Source organism: Schistocerca nitens, chromosome 4, assembly GCF_023898315.1.
Source record: "Schistocerca nitens isolate TAMUIC-IGC-003100 chromosome 4, iqSchNite1.1, whole genome shotgun sequence".
In the NCBI taxonomy this organism is placed as follows: Eukaryota; Metazoa; Arthropoda; class Insecta; order Orthoptera; family Acrididae; genus Schistocerca; species Schistocerca nitens.
In genome coordinates, this window is record NC_064617.1 from 752,798,130 (window position 1) to 752,824,501 (window position 26,372).

Here is a 26,372-nt window from a genome sequence, read left to right on the forward strand (position 1 = left end):
CAAGAAGACTGGGCAGGGAAACAAATACAAAGCACAACGGAGCAGTCATGTTACGCTGCATCTGGCATTATACGAGTACGTGCTGCGGACTGCACCAGCAAGAATGATTTTATTCAATTGAACTGCGCAGATTTGTGTAACCTTCAGGTAAAGTTATTAATAGGTTGTGGGGTGCATGTTAGTTTAACAAAAGACGAAGCATTGAAGCCCAGTAAAAATTTGGATAAAAGGAAAGCTGTCACTATTCGAAGTATTGCAGATGAGGAGATCTGAACTGAAGGCAGAACGAGATTAGTCTTTTACACGCCGCAGATGACAGAATGTGTACAAAATTTCCAGGTCATTGGGGCAAGCATTGATTTACCCTTTGAAGGGCTATTGGGAAGGAACTTCCCGGACGAGTATACCACAACAGCTAAATTGGGAACGTCGCCAAACAGAAGTAGCGGCAAAAGAGTTACAAGAAACCAGAGGTACGCAAACAGGTGAGCGACAGCGCAGAAATCAGCAGCCGCATAGTCAAGGAGGAGATGCTTACCCAAGCAAGTAAACACAAGCGGAACTGGAGATACGGGCCCCCAGCAGAGGTAGCCAAACAGACCGTTAGCACACATTGCACAAGGCTATCAGCATCATAGAAAGAAAAGAACCAGCAGCAACGGCAACCAGCGGTTAACACAGAAGTGCAGATAGGACCACGAGAAGAGCGTTTTGTGAAAGTAAAATTAACTCGAATAAAAGAGGCCGAAGCTATAACTCTGAGACAAAAAATGCGACCGGGTGTGTTCACCCCAGATACAATAGTGGCCTCGAAGGATGGAATGTGTATTACGAGCGTGATAAACACTCGTGAAGAAGAAGTGCGAATGCCAATACCAGAGTTAATTGTGGAGCCTGTGCTTCCACCAACCGACTGCAAAAACAGACATATACGAAGAGACCCAACCATTTCATTTAAGTCTAGGAAAAGCCTTCTGCTAGAGAACATGCGAGTAGGTTATATAAATAGTGAAGAGAAACAGTCGCTTACCGAATTGTGTGTTGCTTACAACGACATGTTCCATTTACCGGACGATCAACTAACGCATACAACAGTACTGAAGCACCAGATACCGCTACTACCAGAGGCAGCAGGCAGGATTATCGATCAACAGCCATACAGAAACCCACACGCCCAGCAAGAGGCACTGAAGAAGGAGGTTGACAGTATGTTAGCAGACGGAATAATATCCCCTAGTAACAGTCCTTATAACTTTATTTTAATAACGTTACCAAAGAAATTAGGTGAGAGCGGACAACAAAAGTGGAGAGTGGTAGTCGATTACAGAAAGTCAAATGAGATATCACTCAACATGGCGTATCCTCTTCCCCGTATCGACGAAATACTAGACGGCTTAGGAAAAGCAAAATACTTGTCCACGTTGGACCTGGCAAAAGAATACTACCAAGTGCTTATCGACGAAAAAGATCGCGAGAAAATCGCCTTTAGGACGCCCGCAGGTCACTCTGAATATAATAAAATGGCCTTGGGATTGAAGTCTGCACCATCCACATTCCAAAGACTGATGAGCACAGCGTTGACAGGGATACAGGGTAACCAAGTTTTCGTATATTTAGACAATATAGTCATCGTGGGAACTTCGCGCGAGGAGCATAACTCTCGATTAGTGGCAGTGTTCGAACGACTGAGACAAAACACTTCAAAGCTACAGATAGGTAAGTGCGAATTTCTGAGAAAAGAATTCACTTTTTTGGGTATATGTTGACGGCCAAGAGATTTCAGCCAGCTCTATCCAAAGTGGAGGCCATCAGGAAATAGTCACAACCGCAAACGAGAACACAGCTGAAAGCGTATTTAGGCCTGGCTGGATACTAACGGCGTTTTTTAAGCAACTTCAGTAAGACAGCTAAACCGGTGTACGAATTGTTGAAGAAGGGAGTTCTGTGTAGCTGGAGGACTCAACAGGAAGAAGCTTTCCAACAGTTAAAGGAGAAAATAATTTGTCCACCTACATTACAGTCCCAGATTTTAAACAAGAATTTATAGTGACCACGGATGCGAGCCTTTACGCTATCGGTTCCATACTCAGTCGAGAACCAATTGGCAAGGATCTACCAGTAGCCTTTATATCCTGAATATTCAACGTAGCTGAACAAAATAACAGCACAGTGGAGAGAGGACTACTCTCGATAGTGATGGCCGTGAAGTTCTTCAGATTTTATCTGTTTGGAAGATGTTTCAAGGTAGTGACAGTTCACAAGCCACTCACATGGCCAGGTAGCACCTCTGATCCGTCTTCCCGTCTGATAAAATTTACACTGAAATTAGAAGAATATGAGTTCCATATTTTGTACAAAGAGGGCCAACAAAATAAGGTTGCAGACGCGTTGTCTCGCATTCGGACTGCACGTGAAGTAGAAAGTGACACAGCGCCTAGACGAATGGCAAACACCACGAGTGGAGACACAGATAGGTGCAACAACCAAGGCAGCCAATGATGAATCGCAGATAAGGCGAAGAGACAACAGTACCATCCGACTGTCTGAAACAACGCCAGGGGAGCCGTCAAAAAGAATAAACAAGGCCGGCGTAAGTAACGAGGAGAAGCTAGCAATAATGAAGCAAATGCACATGTCTCCAATTGGAGGACACCATGGTATCGGTAGAACATGTGAGAGAGTAAAACAATATTGTATCTGGTCGGGAATGAGGGCAAACGCAGAGACATTCATTCGTGAGTTCGAAAGTTGCCAGAAAAATAAAATTACACAGGCTAAGACTAAGCAACCAATAGAGATAACGCCCATGCTAGAATTTATATTCGAGAAATGTAATGTGGGCATAGTGGATCTGTTGCCACAGTCGCAGGCTGGTTACAAGTACCTTTTGACATTTGAAGATTCTCTGACGAAATACGTTGTGGCGGAGCCACTGGACAAACAGGATACAGATTCAGTCGTGAGGAAGTTGATAGAGAACTTTTACTAAAATTTGGTATACCAATCGCACTACTGAGCGATATGGGCAGTAATTTCGTGAGCGACACGATGAAATGTGTATGCAAAACTGTTAAGAATTGAGAAGCTGCAGACCCAACACCCGCAAACATACGGAGCACTGAAACGAACGCACAGAACATTAATGGAAATGCCACGATATTACGTAAACGGAGATCAAACCGACTGGGATACGTGGGTGCCACTCGAAACGTTTGTATTCAATACGACCCCCCATATTGCTACAGGGTATACGCCGTTTGAATTATTCTTCGGCAGAAAACGGACCTACCAGGACTTTTGCAAAAGAAGCCGGCGAATTTTATCTATAACTACCATAATTACGTCATAGAGATACGCCAGGTGATGCAATTGTTACACCAAGAGACCACGCCAGCCACAAAAGAAAGTAAAGAAAGGAATAAGATTCAGTACGATAGAACTCAAAACCCCAAGACATTTAAGATTAACGACCGAGTGTTATTGTGTGATGAGAGCGTATGAATGGGTAGATCGAGGAAATTAGACAGGCAATGGAGAGGACCCTATCAAGTAGTTGCTGTGGACAGAAATATACGAAGGTACTTGCAAATAAGCTGGAGGAATTCTTCTAATTACAGATGGCAGGAGTACGAGACTTGTGGGGATGGTTAATCGTTGGCAGTATGGTAACCAGCATAGCAAGAGAAACAGAGATGACGAGGGACATACGATTACGATTCCAGTCTGCACCTGGGATTTATTATGACAACCAAGGAACAATTAGTTTACACTGTACTACTTGACGTATAGTAACGTATTTTAATTTGAAGGACTTGCATGGTAAGTTTGACAAGACTCGCCAAGCCGCGAACTTAGCGGTGTCAACCTGCATAACGAGATTACAAACGGTGAAGTTGCCCACAGTCGAGTGTGAACATGCACAGCAAGCCGTAACGTGACATCTAGAAAAAATACAAAAGTTAAGCGAAAGAATTGATAGGGCAGTTAGTGAGGCATGAAACCATCAGACGGAAAAGAGGAATTTTGAATTTTATAGGGGAAGCAAGTAACATTTTGTTTGGCACTTTAGATGAGGAGGACGCGTCGTTTTTCAAGGCTGAGATAGATGTTCTGGAGGAACAGCAACCGGAATTACTAAGGCTGTCCAAGGACCAAGTGACAATAGTGGACGTCTCCCTAACGAGTTTTAATCAGACCGTCAATGTGGTCAGGAAGAATGAGAAAATAATCGCTGAAGGAAGTCAGATTTTAAATAAACATGTGGCGGATTACGAAAATAGTACGTCTAAAAAGTTACAGGAAGCCTTAATTCTGACAAGGTGACAGAACACTTGGTACAGTTAACAGCAATGTTTAACGAATTGGAAAGGGAATGTGATTTTTCAATTATGGCCATAGTGAATGCACAGAAAGGGTCGTTAGAAACTTACTTAATAACGCCGGTACAGGTATTGCGGTTAATTAAATATGATATGATATGAAACACAAGTGTTTCCTCATCGCGCTAACTGAGGAGCAGGGTTACCAACTGCTACGTATTATAGATTTAGATGTATCTTTAGCCAGCAGTACTTTAAGCTATGTTATAAATGTACCACTAGTGGAGAGCAATGAGTATACTGTATATAAGGTCTGGCCATTACCTGCAGAAGTTGATATAACTAGGGGATTATTTACATATATTACTCCCATAACAGAATTCGTAATTATCGATAATCGATGAAGCCAAAAGGCAGTATGTGCAGCTGCCTCTTGAACAATTACAATGAAAACATATTAATAATAAGCATCAGATATGTAAGCAGAGTGCCGGCCGAAGTGGCCGTGCGGTTAAAGGCGCTGCAGTCTGGAACCGCAAGACCGCTATGGTCGCAGGTTCGAATCCTGCCTCGGGCATGGATGTTTGTGATGTCCTTAGGTTAGTTAGGTTTCACTAGTTCTAAGTTCTAGGGGACTAATGACCTCAGCAGTTGAGTCCCATAGTGCTCAGAGCCATTTGAACCATTTTTTGTAAGCAGAGTTTTGCAATAATGTCTACCTATGGTCATGAGAGATGCGAAGCACGAATGCTGCAGCCGGTTCGAGAGGTACCTAAGGATTGTAATCAAAAATACATAATTCTTGATGAAAGTATCTGGACGCAGATACGGGAGAATGAATGGTTATTCGTGGCTCTCAAGGACGAAGGATTAAAAGTTCTGTGTAATGAGTTACAGCCGACCAATTTCATAGTAGGCGGTACCGGCAATTTAACATTTCTAGGAAAATGTAAGGGCTATGGAGCTCAGATCATGCTACAATCAGCGCATATGCTACATATCGATATAAGTAACTTAGATATAATACCTGCCTTAAACATGAAAGTGGACTGTTGTATTATAGAAGTTGAAAAACAGAAAATGTCAGAAATACCTGTAATGTTACCCTTAGAGCATGTTGTTCGTCAGCTGGATGATTTGAAAGTTGCAGATCATAAGATTGATGAGTTGCAGGATGAAATTATCAACAAAGAACGACCTTCAAGGGATGATCAATGAGTGAGTATTCCACCTGCGGATACTCAGGATCTGCTATATTATTATAATTGTAATTTTGTGTTGTCTGTGTGTTTATTGTAGATGTTGTAGGACTTGTGGTAAGAAATTGTGTCAAATAGCCAGTACAGACTGCTGTGCTAGAATTTGTGTAACAAATACCATTGTAAATGAAAGTGCCCCAGGCACACGTGTCGGATATAGACTAGCTGGGCAAACTGATGTGAACTGTGAGGAGAATGAGCTGGACTCGTATGATGCTAAGTCAATCCAGTATCCTGCATCAGCTAAACAATGACTAATAAGGGTCACCAGGCCGCTGCAAGGGAGGATTAGGGAGAATGACTCTGTCGCCCCGTAACAGATTCCCCACAAAAAATGGTTCAAATGGCTCTGAGCACTATGCGACTTAATTTCTGAGGTCATCAGTCGCCTAGAACTTAGAACTAATTAAACCTAACTAAGCTAAGGACATCACACACATCCATGCCCGAGGCAGGATTCGAACCTGCGACCGTAGCGGTCGCTCGGTTCCAGCTTGTAGCGCCTAGAACCGCACGGCCACTCCGGCCGGCTCCCCACAAAAAATGTGTGTGAAATCTTATGGGACTTAACTGCTAAGGTCATCAGTCCCTAAGCTTACACAGTACTTAACCTAAATTATCCTAAGGACAAACACACACACCCATGCCCGAGGGAGGACTCGAACCTCCGCCGGGACCAGCAGCACAGTCCATGACTGCAGCGCCCTAGACCGCTCGGCTAATCAAGCGCGGCAGATTCCCCACAATTATGTACCGATAAACGATAAATTCTCAACAGACTGGACAAAGATGCTTGCAGCGTTAGGATGTAGAATTATTTTATAAATGTGTAAATGAAAAATAAGACCAGTTGTACTTCTAATGATGTAAAAAAGTATGTAATGTTGCCTAATCCTATTGACAATGAGAAAACGAATGGTCACATGTAATGATGTATGTCATGTTGCATAATTCTGCTGGCAGTGTGGAACGAATGGGATAAACGGAACCAGTGATGCGATTGCAATACTGATAATGCAAACAGAAAATTTTATAATCCCTGAGGACAGGTTCTATAAAAATTTTCCTGTGATAGGTGTCACGAAATCCACTATTAAGGGATAGTATACGGCATTAAATTCATAGTTGTTAGCGAAGGGCTGCGTGGGAAGACGACGGAGGAGTTGGCGCAATCGGGTGTTCAAACAGCGACAGACTGGCGACGGTCAGTGCATAGGCTAAGTACACATGGAGACAGCCTCTGGTCAGCCAGCTTGTGACCGAGATCCCATATAGCAGCTCGTGACAGTGAGGCAAGTGCCTCGTGAGTTCCGATATACCTGTATGGTACTGTACACTCCTCGTTGGCGATGTGTGTCAGAGGGAATCTTCTAGAAACTCGACGAGCGTTATAAAAAGGGGACCCGCCCCAACCCAAGGGAGAGCACAGGGGCTGAGGACGTAGAACAGTTAGAGGCACGTCAAGATCGAGATAATACGCAGAAGATCGTCCCAGGAGCACGAGATAGAAGACACCTGACAAAGTTAAGTGCAACCGTATATCGTAACATTGTGCACTGAATAGAAGAAGCTAAAGTCAGTAGCGCCAGAAGTGAACTTCCAATGAACTTTATTAGTCTGAGTTCGATTAGACCTAAGTTTCCTTGCGCTGTGCACCGAGTTCTGTGCCCCTGAACATTCTCTTTAGCTTGCAGATTCCTTACGGGGTGGAGTTCTGCAAGCTGCCTACGCAAAATTCGCCCATAGATTACATCGATCGAGGTAAGCCCTTGTAATTACATGTCCTTCTCACTCCCTCTCGGGACACGACAGCGGGCCTGGATTCGATTCCCGGCGACGATGGAGATTTTGTCCGCTCGTGGACTGGCTGTTGTGCCGTCCTGATCATCACTTACAAGTAAGTCCCCCACTGTGGCGTCACCTGAAATAAGATTTGCACCTCGGCGGCCGAACTTCCCTGGTTGGGGCCTTCTGGCCATCAGTGTCGCATGATCATTTTTGTACACCAACGTCATTCCAATCTCCAAGGAGCGTGGTCGTGTGGCTAGGATAATTTTTATGCAATACAGCGCTCCTCTGCACACAGCATAGCCAGTGAAGCAGCTGCTGCAGAGTCGTTATGGAAATGTTTGAATTATCAGCCGTCATTTCGCTACAGCCTGGCCATTCATATCCTGACTTGACTGTGAGGTTAACTGAAAGATGCTGTGTTCATTGCTCCAATTACAAATGTAGCTGAAATGAAGACACGGATTGTACATCACATCCTGAACGTGACCACTGAGACACTCCAATCTGTCGTGGAACTTCCCGTGTCTCGATTTCAACTTGGCGCAGAAACAGGTAACAGGTTGGCCATGTCTTGCGCTAGTCTCACTTAAGTTAAAAACAGATTTCGTTATTGCTTTTTGTGCAGTTTTTGGTCTCGGGACAACAGAAAATCGATATCATTGATCCTTTTCATGTGGTTTTTGGTCTCAGGACAATTAAAAATCGATGTCATAGTTGATTTTTACGTGGGTTTAGGCCTCAGGACAATTTAAAAACCGATTTTTCCCATCCGACGTTGTTCGATCTTGCTGTGATGTATCTAACAACGCCACAACTGTTCAATATCAAACTTGTGCAGCCATGTACATTGCCCAATATGGTTCGGTCAACGTGCACCTCACACCATAGCCGTTGTATTGCGATTGAGCTGTTTCCATAGCATTTCCCACTTCGATAATATTCCGTTCAAATTTGACATCATTCTGGGCAGCAGTTAATTTTTTTTACAGCGTTTTGATAACACACACACACACACACACACACACACATACATACATACATACATACATACATACATACATACATACATACATATATATATATATATATATATATATATATATATATACTACTGGCCATTAAAATTGCTACACCACGAAGATGACGTGCTACAGACGCGAAATTTAACCTACAGGAAGAAGATGCTGTGATACGCTAATGATTAGCTTTTCAGAGCATTCACAAAAGGTTGGTGCCGGTGGCGACACCTACAACGTGCTGACATGAGGAACGTTTCCAACCGATTTCTCATACACAAACAGCAGTTGACCGGCGTTGCCTTGTGAAATGTTGTTGTGATACCTCGTGTAAGGAGGAGAAATGTGTACCATCAGGTTTCCGACTTTGATAAAGGTCGGATTGTAACCTATCACGATTGCGGTTTATCGTATCGCGACATTGCTGCTCGCGTTGGTCGAGATCCAATGACTGTTAGCAGAATATGGAATCGGTGGGTTCAGGAGGGTAATACGGAATGCCGTGCTGGATCCCGACGGCCTCGTATCACTAGCAGTCGAGATGACAGGCATCTTATCCGCATGGCTGTAACGGATTGTGCAGCCACATCTCGATCCCTGAGTCAACAGATGGGGACGTTTGCAAGACACCAACCATCTGCACGAACAGTTCGACGACGTTTGCAGCAGCATGGACTAGCAGCCTGCGATGCTGTACTCAACGACGAACCTGGGTGCACGAATGGCAAAACGTCATTTTTTCGGGTGAATCCAGGTTCTGTTTACAGTGTCATGATGGTCGCATCCGTGTTTGGCGACATCGCGGTGAACGCACATTGGAAGCGTGTATTCGTCATCGCCATACTGGCGTATCACCCGGCGTGATGGCATGGGGTGCCATTGGTTACACGTCTCGGTCACCGCTTGTTCGCACTGACGGCACTTTGAACAGTGGACGTTACATTTCAGATGTGTTACGACCCGTGGCTCTACCCTTCATTCGATCCCTGCGAAACCCTACATTTCAGCAGGATAATGCACGACCGCATGTTGCCGGTCCTATATGGGCCTTTCTGGATACAGAAAATGTTCGACTGCTGCCCTGGTCAGCACATTCTCCAGATCTCTCACCAATTGAAAAGTCTGGTCAATGGTGGCCGAGCAACTGGCTCGTCACAATATGCCAGTCACTACTCTTGATGAATTGTGGCATCGTGTTGAAGCTGCATGGGCAGCTGTACCTGTACACGCCATCCAAGCTCTATTTGACTCAATGCCCAGGCGTATCAAGGCCGTTATTACGGCCAGAGGTGGTTGTTCTGGGTACTGATTTCTCAGGATCTATGCACTCAAATTGCGTGAAAATGTAATCACATGTCAGTTCTAGTGTAATATATTCGTCCAATGAATACCCGTTTATCATCTGCATTTCTTCTTGGTCATTTTGTGTTCTTTTACAGTAGCCATTTGACCATTTGTTGAAACCATCTCCCCGCCAACACCTCCCTTGCCTCCAGCCCCCCGTCAGTATCAAATCCTGGTTATGTCTATGATACAAGGATCACTGTTCTGCTCTGCTAGAACTTGTTCTAAGTGCTCTCTGGAGGATGAGGGAATCGCCATTAGAAAAGAGACCTGCAAAGTGATTTTTGTATGCTTTGGGACAGAGACTGCTTTTATGATAGAGTTTACCCTTTAGAATTTTGATTACTCCTTGTTTGTTATTACTTACGGTTCTAATTTATTTTCGAGAGGTAATTAAAAGTCATTGAGAGCAGTAATGTAATCGTTTAATTGCTACGTAACCATCATGCAAGAGAGTTACAAATTAGTGACCCCACAAACAAAAAAAGGAGAACGAGTGGAAGAAACTGTATGAAATAACACAGTGTCCATCGCATCAAAATATTAAGCGGAACAAAATGGAAACACAGCAACTGGAGACGCAAGAAGAATTATAAAAGCGTGTAAAAGAAACACAAGTGGAAGTTAAATCGCAGAATAATAGAGAGACGCTTCGACGACTAATGGGAGCAAATAAAAATGCGACGAATGTAAGGTCTGATGAGTATGCAGTAACATTCAAGCCGTGGATCAGCTCTTGGCAGATAAATCGAAATTATTGTTTGCCACGCTAGACCTGGCGTTCGTGCAGTATAGCGTTATCGACGAGCACTCAAAATTCGCGGTGACAGCCAAAAGGCTTGATGCTAGAGCGGCAAGTATAGTACCAGGTGTCATATCAAAGACACCGCTGGACCAACAATATTTCCACCAGAAGCAGTGGAACAACGACTACAGCAAAACACCTGTGGCTAGCAGATAGGGGAATTGCAAGTGACCTGGAGTTGTCAAAAGTAATGTGACGGCAGGTATGAATGTCTGTGGTCACATATAAGGGAATTAGAGTAGCAGACAGGTGCGTGCAGAGCTGGACCTAGCAACATTGTCGAGTGAGACGGAAGTAGCCAGGGAAGGTGCGCCCTAGAGAGTGCAGCAACCTGGAAATCACATCGTACAGACATTACTAAGCAATTAAACAGTCTGAAAGAACAAGTAGATGCACTGCAACAGGGTTGGTGCGGAATAAGAAGATTACACCCACGAAAGACACTAAGAACAACGGTTAACCATCTCAATGAAAACAACAAGCGCAAATTTGTTCATACCACCGACACCATGGCGACCAAGTCACAAGACATACTTCTCCATATGTTTACCCAAAAGAGGTCGGCAGCAGCAGTAAGCATAGAAGGAAGCAGGAGCAAACAGAAGCACTATAATGAGAGAGTCAGGGGTACTGTGGCCACCAGGTGGAAGAGTAACCAATCCAACAATCCAACTTGCTAATGTGGTCACAAAGGTTTTATATGACGCATCGTAGGACAGGCTGTTGCTTTGTGTTCGGCACTGGGTCACACATTAGCGTGCTGTCAGCTGTTCATGAAAAGAGCAAAATGTCGTCGGCCGGAGTGCCCGTGCGGTTCTAGGCGCTACAGTCTGGAGCCGAGCGACCGCTACGGTCTCAGGTTCGAATCCTGCCTCGGGCACGGATGTGTGTGATGTCCTTAGGTTAGTTAGGTTTAATTAGTTCTAAGTTCTAGGCGACTGATGACCTCAGAAGTTAAGTCGCATAGTGCTCAGAGCCATTTTGAACCAGAGAAAAATGTCAACCAGTCTTGCCCACCACAAGGCAGCCAACAATTCGTCCATGGCGACTTAGAGAGAGAGTGAGATGAAGTAGATCTCGGGTTTAGCAGAAAATGAAAATGGAGGTTTGTGCTAGCGGATGTGATGGAATCCACATCAGGCACAGATTTAAACAGCCACCAGCGACTTAGACGGACGTTAGTGCAGGACAAATTAAGATGGATGGAGAGATCATGATAGGTTCGTTAAGGATGGACAGCTGTGAGCACAATGGGTCCAAGTCAAAATTCAGATATGCAGGAAGAAGACCACACAGTAGCCACAGTCGAGTCAAGAGTGTGGCTCATAATATGGTCCACCACATTAAGACTAAATCTGATCCACTGGTATCGCAGCAGCCGAGAAGGTCAGTGCCTGGCCATTTTGTCATGACAAAGGCGGAATTCGAGAGTACCTGGTGTGCTGCATGCAGGGGTTATGGGTAAGGTCATGTAGCCTATGGGTGCCGCTACTGAATCTTGTAACAAAAAATTACAGCATCTGGAGGTCCTGCAGAGGTTATTGCATATTGAATGCACACACAACTCTAGATCGGTATCCAGTAGCGAATATATGGCCCTTTTTACGCGGGACGTGCGACACGAACAAGAAAGTCGTCGTCTAATGCAGTGCTCCGCTCGATAGATGGTCCAATTACAAAAATGCACCTACACAGTACATGCTTCTGTAGTCATTTGCTCTATGTGTCTAATCTGTTATTGTCAACTTCCAGCAAGTGAATAGCCGGCTTAAAGTCGCTTTTGGAAACTATCAAACATATTATGTCCTTTTATAGTGATTACTGTATTATTTCTATTTTAGAAAGATGCTGTGACGCTGTATTACTTGTTTTCGCGCAGTTTGTGTGAAACTCTGTCATCTACATGTGTAAACGACCTCATCATAAAAGGTGGAAATCATGGACAAACCAAGAGAAATGTTGCTTTCCTATTTCTAGTGTTAATTTACTTGTTCAGGAAAAATTTTTCCTACAACGAGAAGACATTTTGTGGCTCGCCTCTAGTTACATCGTGAATGCATGTACAACAGAACAAGAACATATTTCAAGAATAATTCCAGATAGATCCAGACCATTGAAATACATTTGTTTTCTCACATGAGCGTCTTATCATTTAAATTCCAGTGTGTATTTATAGGCGATGTTTCGATCGTTAACTGTTTATGAGACGAACAAAATACAATGTTTCGCTGAGCAGGAGAGATAATTCACAAAGAACTTTGCACTATTTGTCAGTTGTCAGCATATGCGCGAAGCACTTTCATAGGAGTAAGAACAGAACCAATCCTGTTACGGCTAAAAGCGATAATACACATGAATCTTGTGCAAGTGGCTCTGTCTACACGGTAGAAGCTGGCAGAAACAGCATATCACAGCTGATCTTGCAAGCTCACGCGTTCTGTGTAGAATACGCTTTAGAGATTTCACCAAATTGCTAGCGAACTGTCAGCCTCATAGATCGCAAAAAGCTCATAATCAAATATTTGTGGTAGAAGAAGACGTGCCAAAGACCACTGTAACAACTCCATTCCAGTTATTCAAATTTTTAAGACCGCCATTCGGAGTAAAAAAAGGCTACTTTTGTGTTACGTTTGCTCTATGGAATTCTGATTAGCCTACTCCATGTTTATAACTACCTGCAGTTGTACGTTCCTTTCGAGAGACAATAAAAATCCATTGTAGAGCAGAAGTGTGATTGGAGAAGTGTGATTGCTTAATTCCTACGTAAAGCGTCTCGCAAAGAGCTTGAAGGTATCTTATGACAATTATATAAGAGTAGGATTTGTGATGTACAAGATTTAAAAAAGCAGCTTCATTCGGAACAATAAACAGAGATAGACTGAAGGTAACACATTTTTACACTGATGTCGCATTTTTTATTTTTAAATACGTCAAGCTATACAAAAAAAAAACGTCTGTTTCGTAGACCTTTGGGGTATAGTGTTTTCTTAGTACGCAGATTGTAAAATGAAAACTGCCAAATACAGCATTCTAGTTTTGGAACAATGGAATCCGACATTACATACAAAAAAATTTGGAGTTGGACAACTACAGCTACACGTGGTAAGCAACAAAACAGGCAGAAAATGCGTTTCAATCTTCTCAAGGTAAAATATGGAGTCCCACAAGAATTAATGGGACCTTTCTTATTTATTGTCTATGCTAATGTCCTGCCCAACTTATTACCATATGAATCCAGGATATGCACCGATGAAACAACTTTTGTCACAGTACATAATGACGTAAATGTTGTCAAACAAATGAACAACTCCATGGTGGAAAAGGCAGCTCAGTGGTTCCATGGAAATAGGTTGACGTTAAATAAAAATAAAACTGAACGCACCCTTTTCCCCTTAGGGATATTAGTAATGGACAAATTGAAAGCAAGCATTCGGTAAATTATAATGTTACTTAAAATCCGTCTTGATTGCAAATTTTTTATTATTCATATGACCGGTTTCGGTTCATTCAGAACCATCTTCAGATCTGTAAAAATAATTATACTAATTTACTATTTCACGAAAGCAAATCTTTTTCATCCTGTCTAATCAACATCAAATGTACCAGAACGTACCTGATATTTCAGTTACAGGAGTAACCCGTCAAAATCCAGCAACATTCACATGCTACGTCAACATAAAATTGGTTGGCAGAGTGCACGTCATTTATATTAAATATAACACAATTACCGACAGGTGGCGTCTGGTACATTTGTTATATTCCATTTGCACATACTGTATTCAGTAGATCTTTTTTATATTAAAAATATTTAATTAAAATATGTAGATGTCAAAGCTAAAATCTGTACTTGTCAGGATTAAAAACAGTAAAATTATCGTTTTTATACGATCTAAAAGGCATAGGGCGATTTATATATCTATGGTGCTGGTGTGAACTTGTTTTCTTCTACGGTCTGCTTCCGTGGTTCCCGCCACTTTGGTGTTGTGCCGCGGTCTGCTCAGTCGTCTGCTGTCCATCGCCGCGGGCAAGAGGGCCGCACAGGAGGGCTCCGTCAACGACGCCAGGCGTTGCACGCGTCTTCCGGCTTCTCCACCGCGCACCATCCCTCGGCCTGGATCTCCATGCGCAACAGTTGTCATCTTAGTAGGCCGTCATAAATGCTAAAATAGGCGTTATGATTGAATTCGCTTTGTTCGTTGAGGATTAAATCCGGATCTTTATTTTTGTGCGTGTATATTTCGATCTCTTCTAAAATGTTAAGAAACCGCCCCTTGTGAGCTCTATGCAGGATGTCTAAGTTGTTTTCAATATTCGTGACTGAGTGCTTTGTCGCAGCCATATGCGCCCCAAAAGCTGTTTTGTTTTGAGAGTAGGTGTGCTCCCTGAATCTGGTTTCAAAGTTCCTACCAGTCTGCCCTATATATTGTTTACAGCAGTCATTACATTTGATTTTGTATACACCTGAATCCTGAAATTTATTTCTACTATTACATATTCTATGCCGGAGCTTCAATTTTAACGTGTTATTTGTTCGGAACCCTATTGTAACGTCGGATTTACGAAAGCATCTTTCAATTTTGTCTGCAATTCTTCCATTGTAAGTGAGAGCTACATATTTTTTCTTGTTGTTCCTCTTAACTGCTACTTGACTTCCTTCTGTTTGTTCCATTTGCCTCTTCTTTATCTTCCTATAAATATTCATCACCTGCTTACACGTATATCCGTTCGCTACGGCCACTTGTTTTAAAATACTTAACTCCTTTTCTACTTCGTGTTGGCTTAGTGGCAATCTTAGTAGCCTGTATACCATCGAAGTAAAATATGCCCATTTGTATCGCGGTGGGTGACAAGAGCGCTCATTGATAACTAGATCTGTACACGTAGGTTTTCTGAATATGCTAAATTCATGCTTCCCATTTTTCTTTATTAGTGTTAAATCTAAGTAATCTATACGGTTGTTTTCTTCAAATTCCATGGTGAATCTAATTTTCGGGTGTTGAGAGCTCATTTTTTGTGCTAAGTTTTCGATATCATTTTTATCTCCTTTGTATAATAAAATGGAGTCGTCCACATATCTCCTGTAATATACAATTTTCTCCGCGATATTAGGATTTTCATCAAAGAATTTGTTTTCTAAGTGATTTACAAAAATGTCAGCCAGCGTCCCAGCTAAACTGTTCCCCATTGCCAGCCCGTCTTTCTGTTGATAAATTTTACCATTGAAAGTAAAGTAATTGAACGATAAGACTTGTTCCAACATTTCCACTAGTTCAATCACTTCCCCCAGTGCCAATTTACCATGAGTGAGGATATTGTTCCTAATGATCTCAATCGTTTCTTTTACGGGAATGATATCACATGCAATTTTCACTTCTGCGACAGTCTTTTTTATTGTATTTGAGTTAATTGCGGGATTTAGGTTATATTGCAGCCCTTTATTTAAAAGATTCTGCTCATCTTTTGTTAATTCTATCTCAGTTAAGTTCACGACCCTCTCACAAAAAGTATGCAACTTTTTATGCGACGTTTCGTTATCAGTATAGCTTCATTGGATGTCACCAATCTGTACACAAACATTCCCGTAAAAGAAACGATTGAGATCATTAGGAACAATATCCTCACTCATGGTAAATTGGCACTGGGGGAAGTGATTGAACTAGTGGAAATGTTGGAACAAGTCTTATCGTTCAATTACTTTACTTTCAATGGTAAAATTTATCAACAGAAAGACGGGCTGGCAATGGGGAACAGTTTAGCTGGGACGCTGGCTGACATTTTTGTAAATCACTTAGAAAACAAATTCTTTGATGAAAATCCTAATATCGCGGAGAAAATTGTATATTACAGGAGATATGTGGACGACTCCATTTTATTATACAAAGGAGATAAAAATGATATCGAAAACTTAGCACAAAAAATGAGCTCTCAACACCCGAAAATTAGATTCACCATGGAATTTGAAGAAAACAACCGTATAGATTACTTAGATTTAACACTAATAAAGAAAAATGGGAAGCATGAATTTAGCATATTCAGAAAACCTACGTGTACAGATCTAGTTATCAATGAGCGCTCTTGTCACCCACCGCGATACAAATGGGCATATTTTACTTCGATGGTATACAGGCTACTAAGATTGCCACTAAGCCAACACGAAGTAGAAAAGGAGTTAAGTATTTTAAAACAAGTGGCCGTAGCGAACGGATATACGTGTAAGCAGGTGATGAATATTTATAGGAAGATAAAGAAGAGGCAAATGGAACAAACAGAAGGAAGTCAAGTAGCAGTTAAGAGGAACAACAAGAAAAAATATGTAGCTCTCACTTACAATGGAAGAATTGCAGACAAAATTGAAAGATGCTTTCGTAAATCCGACGTTACAATAGGGTTCCGAACAAATAACACGTTAAAATTGAAGCTCCGGCATAGAATATGTAATAGTAGAAATAAATTTCAGGATTCAGGTGTATACAAAATCAAATGTAATGACTGCTGTAAACAATATATAGGGCAGACTGGTAGGAACTTTGAAACCAGATTCAGGGAGCACACCTACTCTCAAAACAAAACAGCTTTTGGGGCGCATATGGCTGCGACAAAGCACTCAGTCACGAATATTGAAAACAACTTAGACATCCTGCATAGAGCTCACAAGGGGCGGTTTCTTAACATTTTAGAAGAGATCGAAATATACACGCACAAAAATAAAGATCCGGATTTAATCCTCAACGAACAAAGCGAATTCAATCATAACGCCTATTTTAGCATTTATGACGGCCTACTAAGATGACAACTGTTGCGCATGGAGATCCAGGCCGAGGGATGGTGCGCGGTGGAGAAGCCGGAAGACGCGTGCAACGCCTGGCGTCGTTGACGGAGCCCTCCTGTGCGGCCCTCTTGCCCGCGGCGATGGACAGCAGACGACTGAGCAGACCGCGGCACAACACCAAAGTGGCGGGAACCACGGAAGCAGACCGTAGAAGAAAACAAGTTCACACCAGCACCATAGATATATAAATCGCCCTATGCCTTTTAGATCGTATAAAAACGATAATTTTACTGTTTTTTTTTTTTTTTTTTTTTTTTTTTTAATCCTGACAAGTACAGATTTTAGCTTTGACATCTACATATTTTAATTAAATATTTTTAATATAAAAAAGATCTACTGAATACAGTATGTGCAAATGGAATATAACAAAAGTACCAGACGCCACCTGTCGGTAATTGTGTTATATTTAATATAAATGACGTGCACTCTGCCAACCAATTTTATGTTGACGTAGCATGTGAATGTTGCTGGATTTTGACGGGTTACTCCTGTAACTGAAATATCAGGTACGTTCTGGTACATTTGATGTTGATTAGACAGGATGAAAAAGATTTGCTTTCGTGAAATAGTAAATTAGTATAATTATTTTTACAGATCTGAAGATGGTTCTGAATGAACCGAAACCGGTCATATGAATAATAAAAAATTTGCAATCAAGACGGATTTTAAGTAACATTATAAAATCACTGATTGCGGCTATCCCGTAAGACATTATGTCTGTTTTTGCAAAATTCGGTAAATTGTTAGACATACACCAAGTGATCAAAAGTATACAGACATCCCCATATTAGGTGCATTGTGCTGCCATCTACGGCCAGGTACTCCATATCAGCAACCTCAGTAGTCTAGACGTCGTGAAAGAGTAGAATGAGGCACTCTGTGGAACTCACAGACTTCGAACGTGGTCAGGTGATTGGGTGTCATTTGTGTTATACGTCTGTACGCGAGATTTCCACACTCCTAACGTCCCTAGGTCCACTGTTTCTGATGAGATACTGAGGTGGAAACATGAAGGGAGACATACAGCACAAAAGCTTACAGGCCGACCTCGTCTGTTGACTAACAGAGACTGCCGACAGTTGAAGAGGGTCGTAATGTGTAATAGGCAGATATCTATCCAGATCATCACAAAGGAATTCCAAACTGCATCAGCATCCACAGCAGGTACTATGACAGTTATACGGGACGTGAGAAAACTTGGATTTCATGGTCGAGCGGCTGCTCATAAGCCACACATCATGCTGGTAAATGCCAAGCGACGCTTCGCTTGGTGTAAGGAGCGGAAACTCTTGACGATTGAACAGTGGAAAAACGTTGCGTGGGGTGACGAATCACGGTACACAATGCGGTGCTCCGATGGCAGGGTGTGGGTATGGTGAATGCCCAGTGAACGTCATCTGCCAGCATGTGTAGTGCCAAAGTAAAATTCGAAAGCGGTTGTGTTTTGGTATGCTCGCGTTTTTCATGGAGTTGGCTTGCACCCCTTATTGTTTTGCGTGGCACTATCACAGCACAGGCCTACACTGATTTCTTAAGCAACTTCTTGCTTCCCACTGTTGAGGAGCAATTTGGGGATAGCGATTGCATCTTTCAACACGATGGAGCACCTGTTCATAATGCACGGCCTGTGTCGGAGTGGTTACAAGACAATAAGATCCCTGTAATGGACTGGCCTGCACAGAGTCCTGACCTGAATCCTACGTAACACCTCTGGGATGTTTTGGAACGCCGACTTTGTTCCAGGCCTCACTGACCGACATCGATACCTCTCTTCAGTGCAGCACCCCGTGAAGAATGGGCTGTCATTCCCCAAGAAACCTTCCAGCAGCTGCTTAAACGTATATGTCTGCGAGAGTGGAAGCTGTCATCAAGGTTAAGGGTGGGCCAATACCATACTGAATTCCAGTATTACCGATGGAGGGCGCCACGAACTTAAAAGTCATTTTCAGCCAGGTGTCTGGATACTTTGGTCACCTAGATAGTTAATAATGAGGAATATCCACACAGAAAAGTTCTGCAGTAAATTGGCAAGAGTTTATTATCTCCTTAGGAAACTGAAAGATTGTGTGAGTAAAGAGCTCATACTTAAGACAGGCTATGACTTTTTTCTTACACACTTTCATAATGGAACACATCTTTTGCTTGAGCAAATGTGGGTTTCTTCTGCCAGGCGAAAGCCATCAGACATTTTTGATTTCAGCATCTTAACTTCTTGCAGAGAATACTTTGTTGAGCACAAAACACTTTCAGTCACCAATCTATACATATTCAAAGCACTTATGCACGCCAAACAGAAGTTCCATATGTATGTAAATAGATCGGATATCTACTCATGTGAATCAAGAAACAGGGATTTACTGGACATTTTTTGGGTTCGTTTGAATAAAGTCAAAAATAATTTTTTAAATGCTGTCAAAATATTTTTCAACAATATACTACATGACACAAGGGAATTACAGGAAAATAAATTAAAAATAGTGGTAGAGACAGAGTTGGAAAGAAAAAGCATTTCGACGGCCCCAAGTATTAACATTGTAACTCAAAATTGTCAATTTTACAGGGGAAGCAAAAGAAAGTTTAAGTAAACAGTGTAAATCAGAATTTATTTAAATTGTAATGAAACCTCGCAGGTAAACGGCTATGAATGAAGAGATTTAAATGTACTATACTAATGTGCTCCACCCTTTTCCAAAAGTACAGTTTTCGGACTTCAGATGTTTTTCTCTGGAAAAATATACAGAATATTTCTATCTGAGTTGCTTTACAACTGCTTTATGATAACAAAAACTGTCTAAATAAGGTATTAAAAAATTTTTGAGCACTTTTATCATTCATGTGCACTTGACACATCATTGTTATGTTGTTCTGGTGTACCAGTTTGTGTTGAAACCAGGCTTTGATAAAATGTATGATAAACACTTGGGATGCACTTGCTGTCACCTAAGGACAAGAGATCCTTCAACTTCAGTTTATTGATCGGTAAGATTCCGTGATATGCCTGTTCAAGGATGTCGCAGGATGATAACTGTCGTCCTTTAGAACGCTTCTGGACAAAGATACACTTTGCTCCTTCCTGGTAAGTGTTCTTAAAGTACAGTTCGTATGGTCGGCCTTCAAAGACAGCAATTTCCTATACTTTACTCCACATCACCTTATTTTGATTAGTGTCATACATCCACTGTTGCTTCTGCATACTTTCTTGAAGTCGTAAATTAAGTCCTGACTCATTTCATTAACTGTGTATGGCTTTCCAGTGACCTTACTCATTTTAATTAAAGTGACCCATTGATCTGGAACGTACACTGATTGATTCTTCTTTCGATCAGAGCGTGCATTGAGTCACCTTCATTCTGAGAGTGACCCCATTCTAGAAAGCCTTGTGAAATTCCAAACTTAACAGAAGCAATGAGGAACGTACAAAATAGGAATCTGTTCCTATTTTGGCCTCCACGGCTATCAGAGTACAGGTTGAATGTTTTTCCACCTTTGCAAGCTTTCATCTGCAAGAAATGGTAAAGACAGCTAGCTATTTCATTTGGACCACGGCGGGCAATGGCCTCATGCCAAACATAGCAATGCCCTTCCTTGTTTCCCATGTCGTATACTGTAAAATTGTAGGTGGAATATTTCCGTTTGTAGTAGTAAAGGCTCACATCAGACTGAGGAGTAGCCAACACTTTCTGCAGATCGAAACATGCACTAATAATGGACTTGTCCGAGATTGAACTCATTTTGTCTTTTTCTTTCAGATCCCGCACAAGTTTTATTGGCAATGTGAGACATGTATTTGTCTTCCATCTTTGCTTTCTCCTCTCCGGAGGAACTATCGTAAAGCTCACATAGTTCATACTTATCCTTTTTAGGCCGAAAGAATGACAAATTATATTCTTGGATGAATATATCAGTGTATTGTCTTAATGTGACAGGATATATGGTGGCATATTTTCTTTCCTTGATCCATTCCTGGTATATTTTGTGCATTTTTGCAATGTTCAGTTCTGCATCAAGGTATTTTCTGCTTGTTTCTTTTCTTGTGTAATGTGACTCTACACAAGGAAAGCTGTTTATATGCTCTCGCACTGACTCCTTTATTTGAGGCGCTATTGTATTTCACCTTCTGGAATGCTTTCCTCTCATTTCAGGTGACAGAATTCCATCTGTACTCAGTTTTTGCATGGCAGTTCTCACCCACATATCTGTAATAGAGTGTGCAGAAACATTTTCTGACACACCTTAATGATATTCCCATCGACTGTTATAGAATACTGTCTTGAAAATTTTCTTCTTGATTCTGCCACATTTCGATTCTGTTTCATGCTTACATTTTTCACGTGTCGACAGACGAACTCTCGTTGTCTGCTATCATCCCACATCTGCCAGAACTGTTCAAAAATATCCTGCCTGATTTTTTGAGTTAACTTGTTATGACATTTTAGTCGGCATGAGTTAGGGTCGCATCCTGGCTTCATTACTCTTGCTTTTATTTCAGCACCTCTTCGACCAATGTGTGCAAAACCTCTGTTGAGAGATTCTTTTGCTCTATTTACTATCCGTGAGGCTGGGTTCCTACTCCTTTTACGGGTCTTTTTATCCTTATTTTCACATCGTCGTATGCTAACGTGTTTGGTGAGGATATAGTTGTATTACGTTCCGTTGTGGATATGGGCGGAGAAAGATTTAAGCGTTGCCCAGTAGTTTGTATGGAGATCTCTCCTGCAATAAAAATGCGTAATTTTAAAATAAAATGCCTATATTATTTTGTTTTGCGGAATGTACTATGTTACAGAAAACTTTATTGTATACCTTGGTCTTTGTTATATTTCCCTTTGAACTTTTTTCTCTTTTGTTCCTTCTCGTCACTGCTGCTTGATGAATCATCAGCTGTTGTGGCAACGAAGTCAGGATTAGCAACAAAGTCATCACTATCATCCAAACACGATGTATCAATTAATTTTGAACTATTTTCTGTTGTCATCACTTCAGCAGCCACGAACTAGAGCACCCAGCATCAGTGAGAAGTGGTTCCCTTTTATTTACGCTTCCGTCTCCTGTAGAATGACGCGAATGGCATCTGACAGTAATTATTACTGCGACAACACAAATTATTTGTAGGGCTAAATAGAACTACAGCCAAAAATTTACGAAAAATATTCTTAAATTTGTATATAAAACGGGAAATCGTATTTATTTTTGTTTATAGAATTTTGGGGCTGTTTCAGGTTTTCAATTGTATATACGAAATTACGTTCTTTATTATTGTTACAATAAAAGAAAATGAGTACTTATGTTCATCATCTATCGTTGGGCTGAGAACCATGTCCATTATTTTTAATGCTCTACTTGAGTACATAATTATCCAAAATCGTAATAAATGATACTAATTACAAAAGCAGCACACTCGGAACCCGTTCACACAGATGTTTATCAATTAATGTGCTACGCGAAATAACTGGTTATACTCGTACTGATGACCACATCTACAATGAACATACTTATTATTGGCTACAAACAATCTGGGACAACAATGCTACCAACTTAATGGCCGAGTGAAAAACGTCGCATGCATCTACACAATAAAATTTCCCTGTACAAACATCGTAACTACACTAGTGCCCGGTCCACACGCAACGATCTGTCTGCGCAGATATCGGCGCAGATGTCTGTACATGCAAAAGATCGCTGCAAATGTGGTGTGTTCACACGACACAAACCCCACTCTACTACTCGCCCGCCATCTGTCGGTGTAGAAAAGAAATATCAGTGGCAAGCGACTATGCTCCCCGTAAACGTCAAAAATTTAATTCAGTTCTTTGAAATATAGAAATGGTGGAAGTTCTGTTGTGGTCTGTGTTCGCAACTTGTGTGGCAAAAAACATTCAGACCAACCGCAGGAAACAAAGAATGCGGTCAAAATGGGGTAGGCAGTGGCTGCTAAAGCGAAAGAAGTTTTCTCACGTAAATTTACTGCGAGAGTTGCAGGGCGAACCTAACGACTGGCGAAATTATTTGCGGACTTATAATTATCTCTTAAAGTTTGTAACCCTTCATATTATGAGAAAAAATACTTGTATGAGAAGGGCAATTTCTCCTCATGAACGGCTGGCGGTAACATTGACACTCCAATTTCATCTTCAATTGTACTCCTGCTTGGTCTTGGCGTTTCTTGATCACTAAGAATGCAAATCAGATGAAAATACCATAACGTTGGCTGGTATACTTGAGCTACTACTACACCAGATCTTCTAGATTTCTGAACTTTGGGTAACTCTTTTTGGTAAACAGTTCGCAACGATTTTTTTTTTTTATTACTGTTTCTCTGTTTGCCGAGGCGCCAATTGCCCTCAATTTTTCAGTTACAGCATTGTATGCTGCTGTCTTTTTGTCTCGGTCACTATTCTTTACTTTTAATCTTCCACAAACATGGGTGGTTTCTATATATTCAAAGAATTCACTTACAAACTCTACATCTACATCTACATCCATACTCCGCAAGCCACCTGACGGTGTGTGGCGGAGGGTACCCTGAGTACCTCTATCGGTCCTCCCTTCTATTCCAGTCTCGTATTGTTCGTGGAAAGAAGGATTGTCTGTATGCTTCTGTATGGGCTCTAATCTCTCTGATTTTATCCTCATGGTCTCTTCGCGAGATATACACAGGAGGGAGCAATATACTGCTGGACTCTTCGGTGAAGGTATGTTCTCGAAACTTTAACAAAAGCCCGTACCGAGCTACTGAGCGTCTCTCCTGCAGAGTCTTCCACTGGAGTTTATCATCTCCGTAACGCTTTCGCAATTACTAAATGATCCCGTAACGAAACGCGCTGCTCTCCGTTGGATCTTCTCTATCTCTTCTATCAACCCTATCTGGTACTGATCCAACACCGCTGAGCAGTATTCAAGCAGTGGGCGAACAAGTGTACTGTAACCTACTTCCTTTGTTTTCGGATTGCATTTCCTTAGGATTCTTCCAATGAATCTCAGTCTGGCATCTGCTTTACCGACGATCAACTTTATATGATCATTCCATTTTAAATCACTCCTAATGCGTACTCCAAGATAATTTATGGAATTAACTGCTTCCAGTTGCTGACCTGCTATATTGTAGCTAAATGATAAGGGATCTATCTTTCTATGTATTCGCAGCACATTACACTTGTCTACATTGAGATTCAATTGCCATTCCCTGCACCATGCGTCATTTCATTATAGACCCTCCTGCATTTCAGTACAATTTTCCATTGTTACAACCTCTCAATACACCAAAGCATCATCTGCAAAATCCTCAGTGAACTTCCGATGTCATCCACCAGGTCATTTATGTATATTGTGAACAGCAACGGTACCATGACACTCCCCTGTGGCACACCTGAAATCACTCTTACTTCGGAAGACTTCTCTCCATTGAGAATGACATGCTGCATTCTGCTATCTAGGAACTCCTCAATCCAATCACACAATTGGTCTGATAGTCCATACGCTCTTACTTTGTTCATTAAACGTCTGTGGGGAACTGTATCGAACGCCTTGCGGAAGTCAAGAAACACGGCATCTACCTGTGAACCCGTGTCTATCGCCCTCTGAGTCTCGTGGACGAATAGCGCGAGCTGGGTTTCACACGACCGTCCTTTTCGAAACCCATGCTGATTCCTACAGAGTAGATTTCTAGCCTCCAGGAAAGTCATTATATTCGAACATAATACGTGTTCCAAAATTCTACAACTGATCGACGTTAGAGATATAGGTCTATAGTTCTGCACATCTGTTCGACGTCCCTTCTTAAAAACGGGGATGACCTGTGCCCTTTTCCAATCCTTTGGAACGCTACGCTCTTCTAGAGGCCTACGGTACACCGCTGCAAGAAGGGGGGCAAGTTCCTTCGCGTACTCTGTGTAAAATAGAACTGGTATCCCATCAGGTCCAGCGGTCTTTCCTCTTTTGAGCGATTTTAATTGTTTCTCTATCCCTCTGTCGTCTATTTCGATATCTACCATTCTGTCATCTGTGCGACAATCTAGAGAAGGAACTACAGTGCAGTCTTCCTCTGTGAAACAGCTTTGGAAAAAGACATTTAGTATTTTGGCCTTTAGTCTGTCATCCTCTGTTTCAGTACCATTTTGGTCACAGAGTGTCTGGACATTTTGTTTCGATCCACCTACCGCTTTGACATAAGACCAGAATTTCTTAGGATTTTCTGCCAAGTCAGTACATAGAACTTTACTTTCGAATTCATTGAACGCCTCTCGCGTAGCCCTCCTCACATTACATTTCGCTTCGCGTAATTTTTGTTTGTCTGCAAGGCTTTGGCTATGTTTATGTTTGCTGTGAAGTTCCCTTTGCGTCCGCAGCAGTTTTCAAACTCGGTTGTTGTACCACGGTGGCTTTTTTCCATCTCTTACGATCTTGCTTGGCACATACTCATCTAATGCATATTGTACGATGGTTTTGAACTTTGTCCACTGATCCTCAACACTATCTGTACTTGAGACAAAACTTTTGTGTTGAGCCGTCAGGTACTCTGTAATCTGCTTTTTGTCACTTTTGCTAAACAGAAAAATCTTCCTACCTTTTTTAATACTTCTATTTACGGCTGAAATCATCGATGCCGTAACCGTTTTATGATCGCTGATTCCCTGTTCTGTGTTAACTGCTTCAAATAGTTCGGGTCTGTTTGTCACCGGAAGGTCTAATATGTTGTTGCCATGAGTCGGTTCTCTGTTTAACTGCTCAAGGTAGTTTACAGATAAAGCACTTACAAAAATTTCACTGGATTCTTTGTCCCTGCCACCCGTTATGAACGTTTGAGTCTCCCAGTCTATATCCGGCAAATTAAAATCTCCACCCAGAACTATAACATGGTGGGGAAATCCACTCAAAATATTTTCCAAATTATCCTTCAGGTGCTCAGCCACAACAGCTGCTGAGCCAGGGGGCCTATAAAGACATCCAATTACCATGTCTGAGCCTGCTTTAACCGTGACCTTCATCCAAATCATTTCACATTTCGGATCT

The 26,372-nt window shown here is 41.8% G+C and overlaps 1 protein-coding gene across 1 annotated transcript in view; it reads left to right on the plus strand.

Annotated features, from left to right (window-relative positions):
* The window catches only part of LOC126252549 (ras-related protein Rab-28-like), a 100,924-nt gene that overhangs the window by 14,171 nt on the left and 60,381 nt on the right, over positions 1 to 26,372 (plus strand). The window contains exons 3-4 of the mRNA XM_049953448.1: positions 340 to 485; positions 7,266 to 7,339. Of these exons, the coding sequence (XP_049809405.1) occupies positions 340 to 485; positions 7,266 to 7,339 (220 nt within the window). The remainder of the gene's footprint in view (positions 1 to 339; positions 486 to 7,265; positions 7,340 to 26,372) is intronic.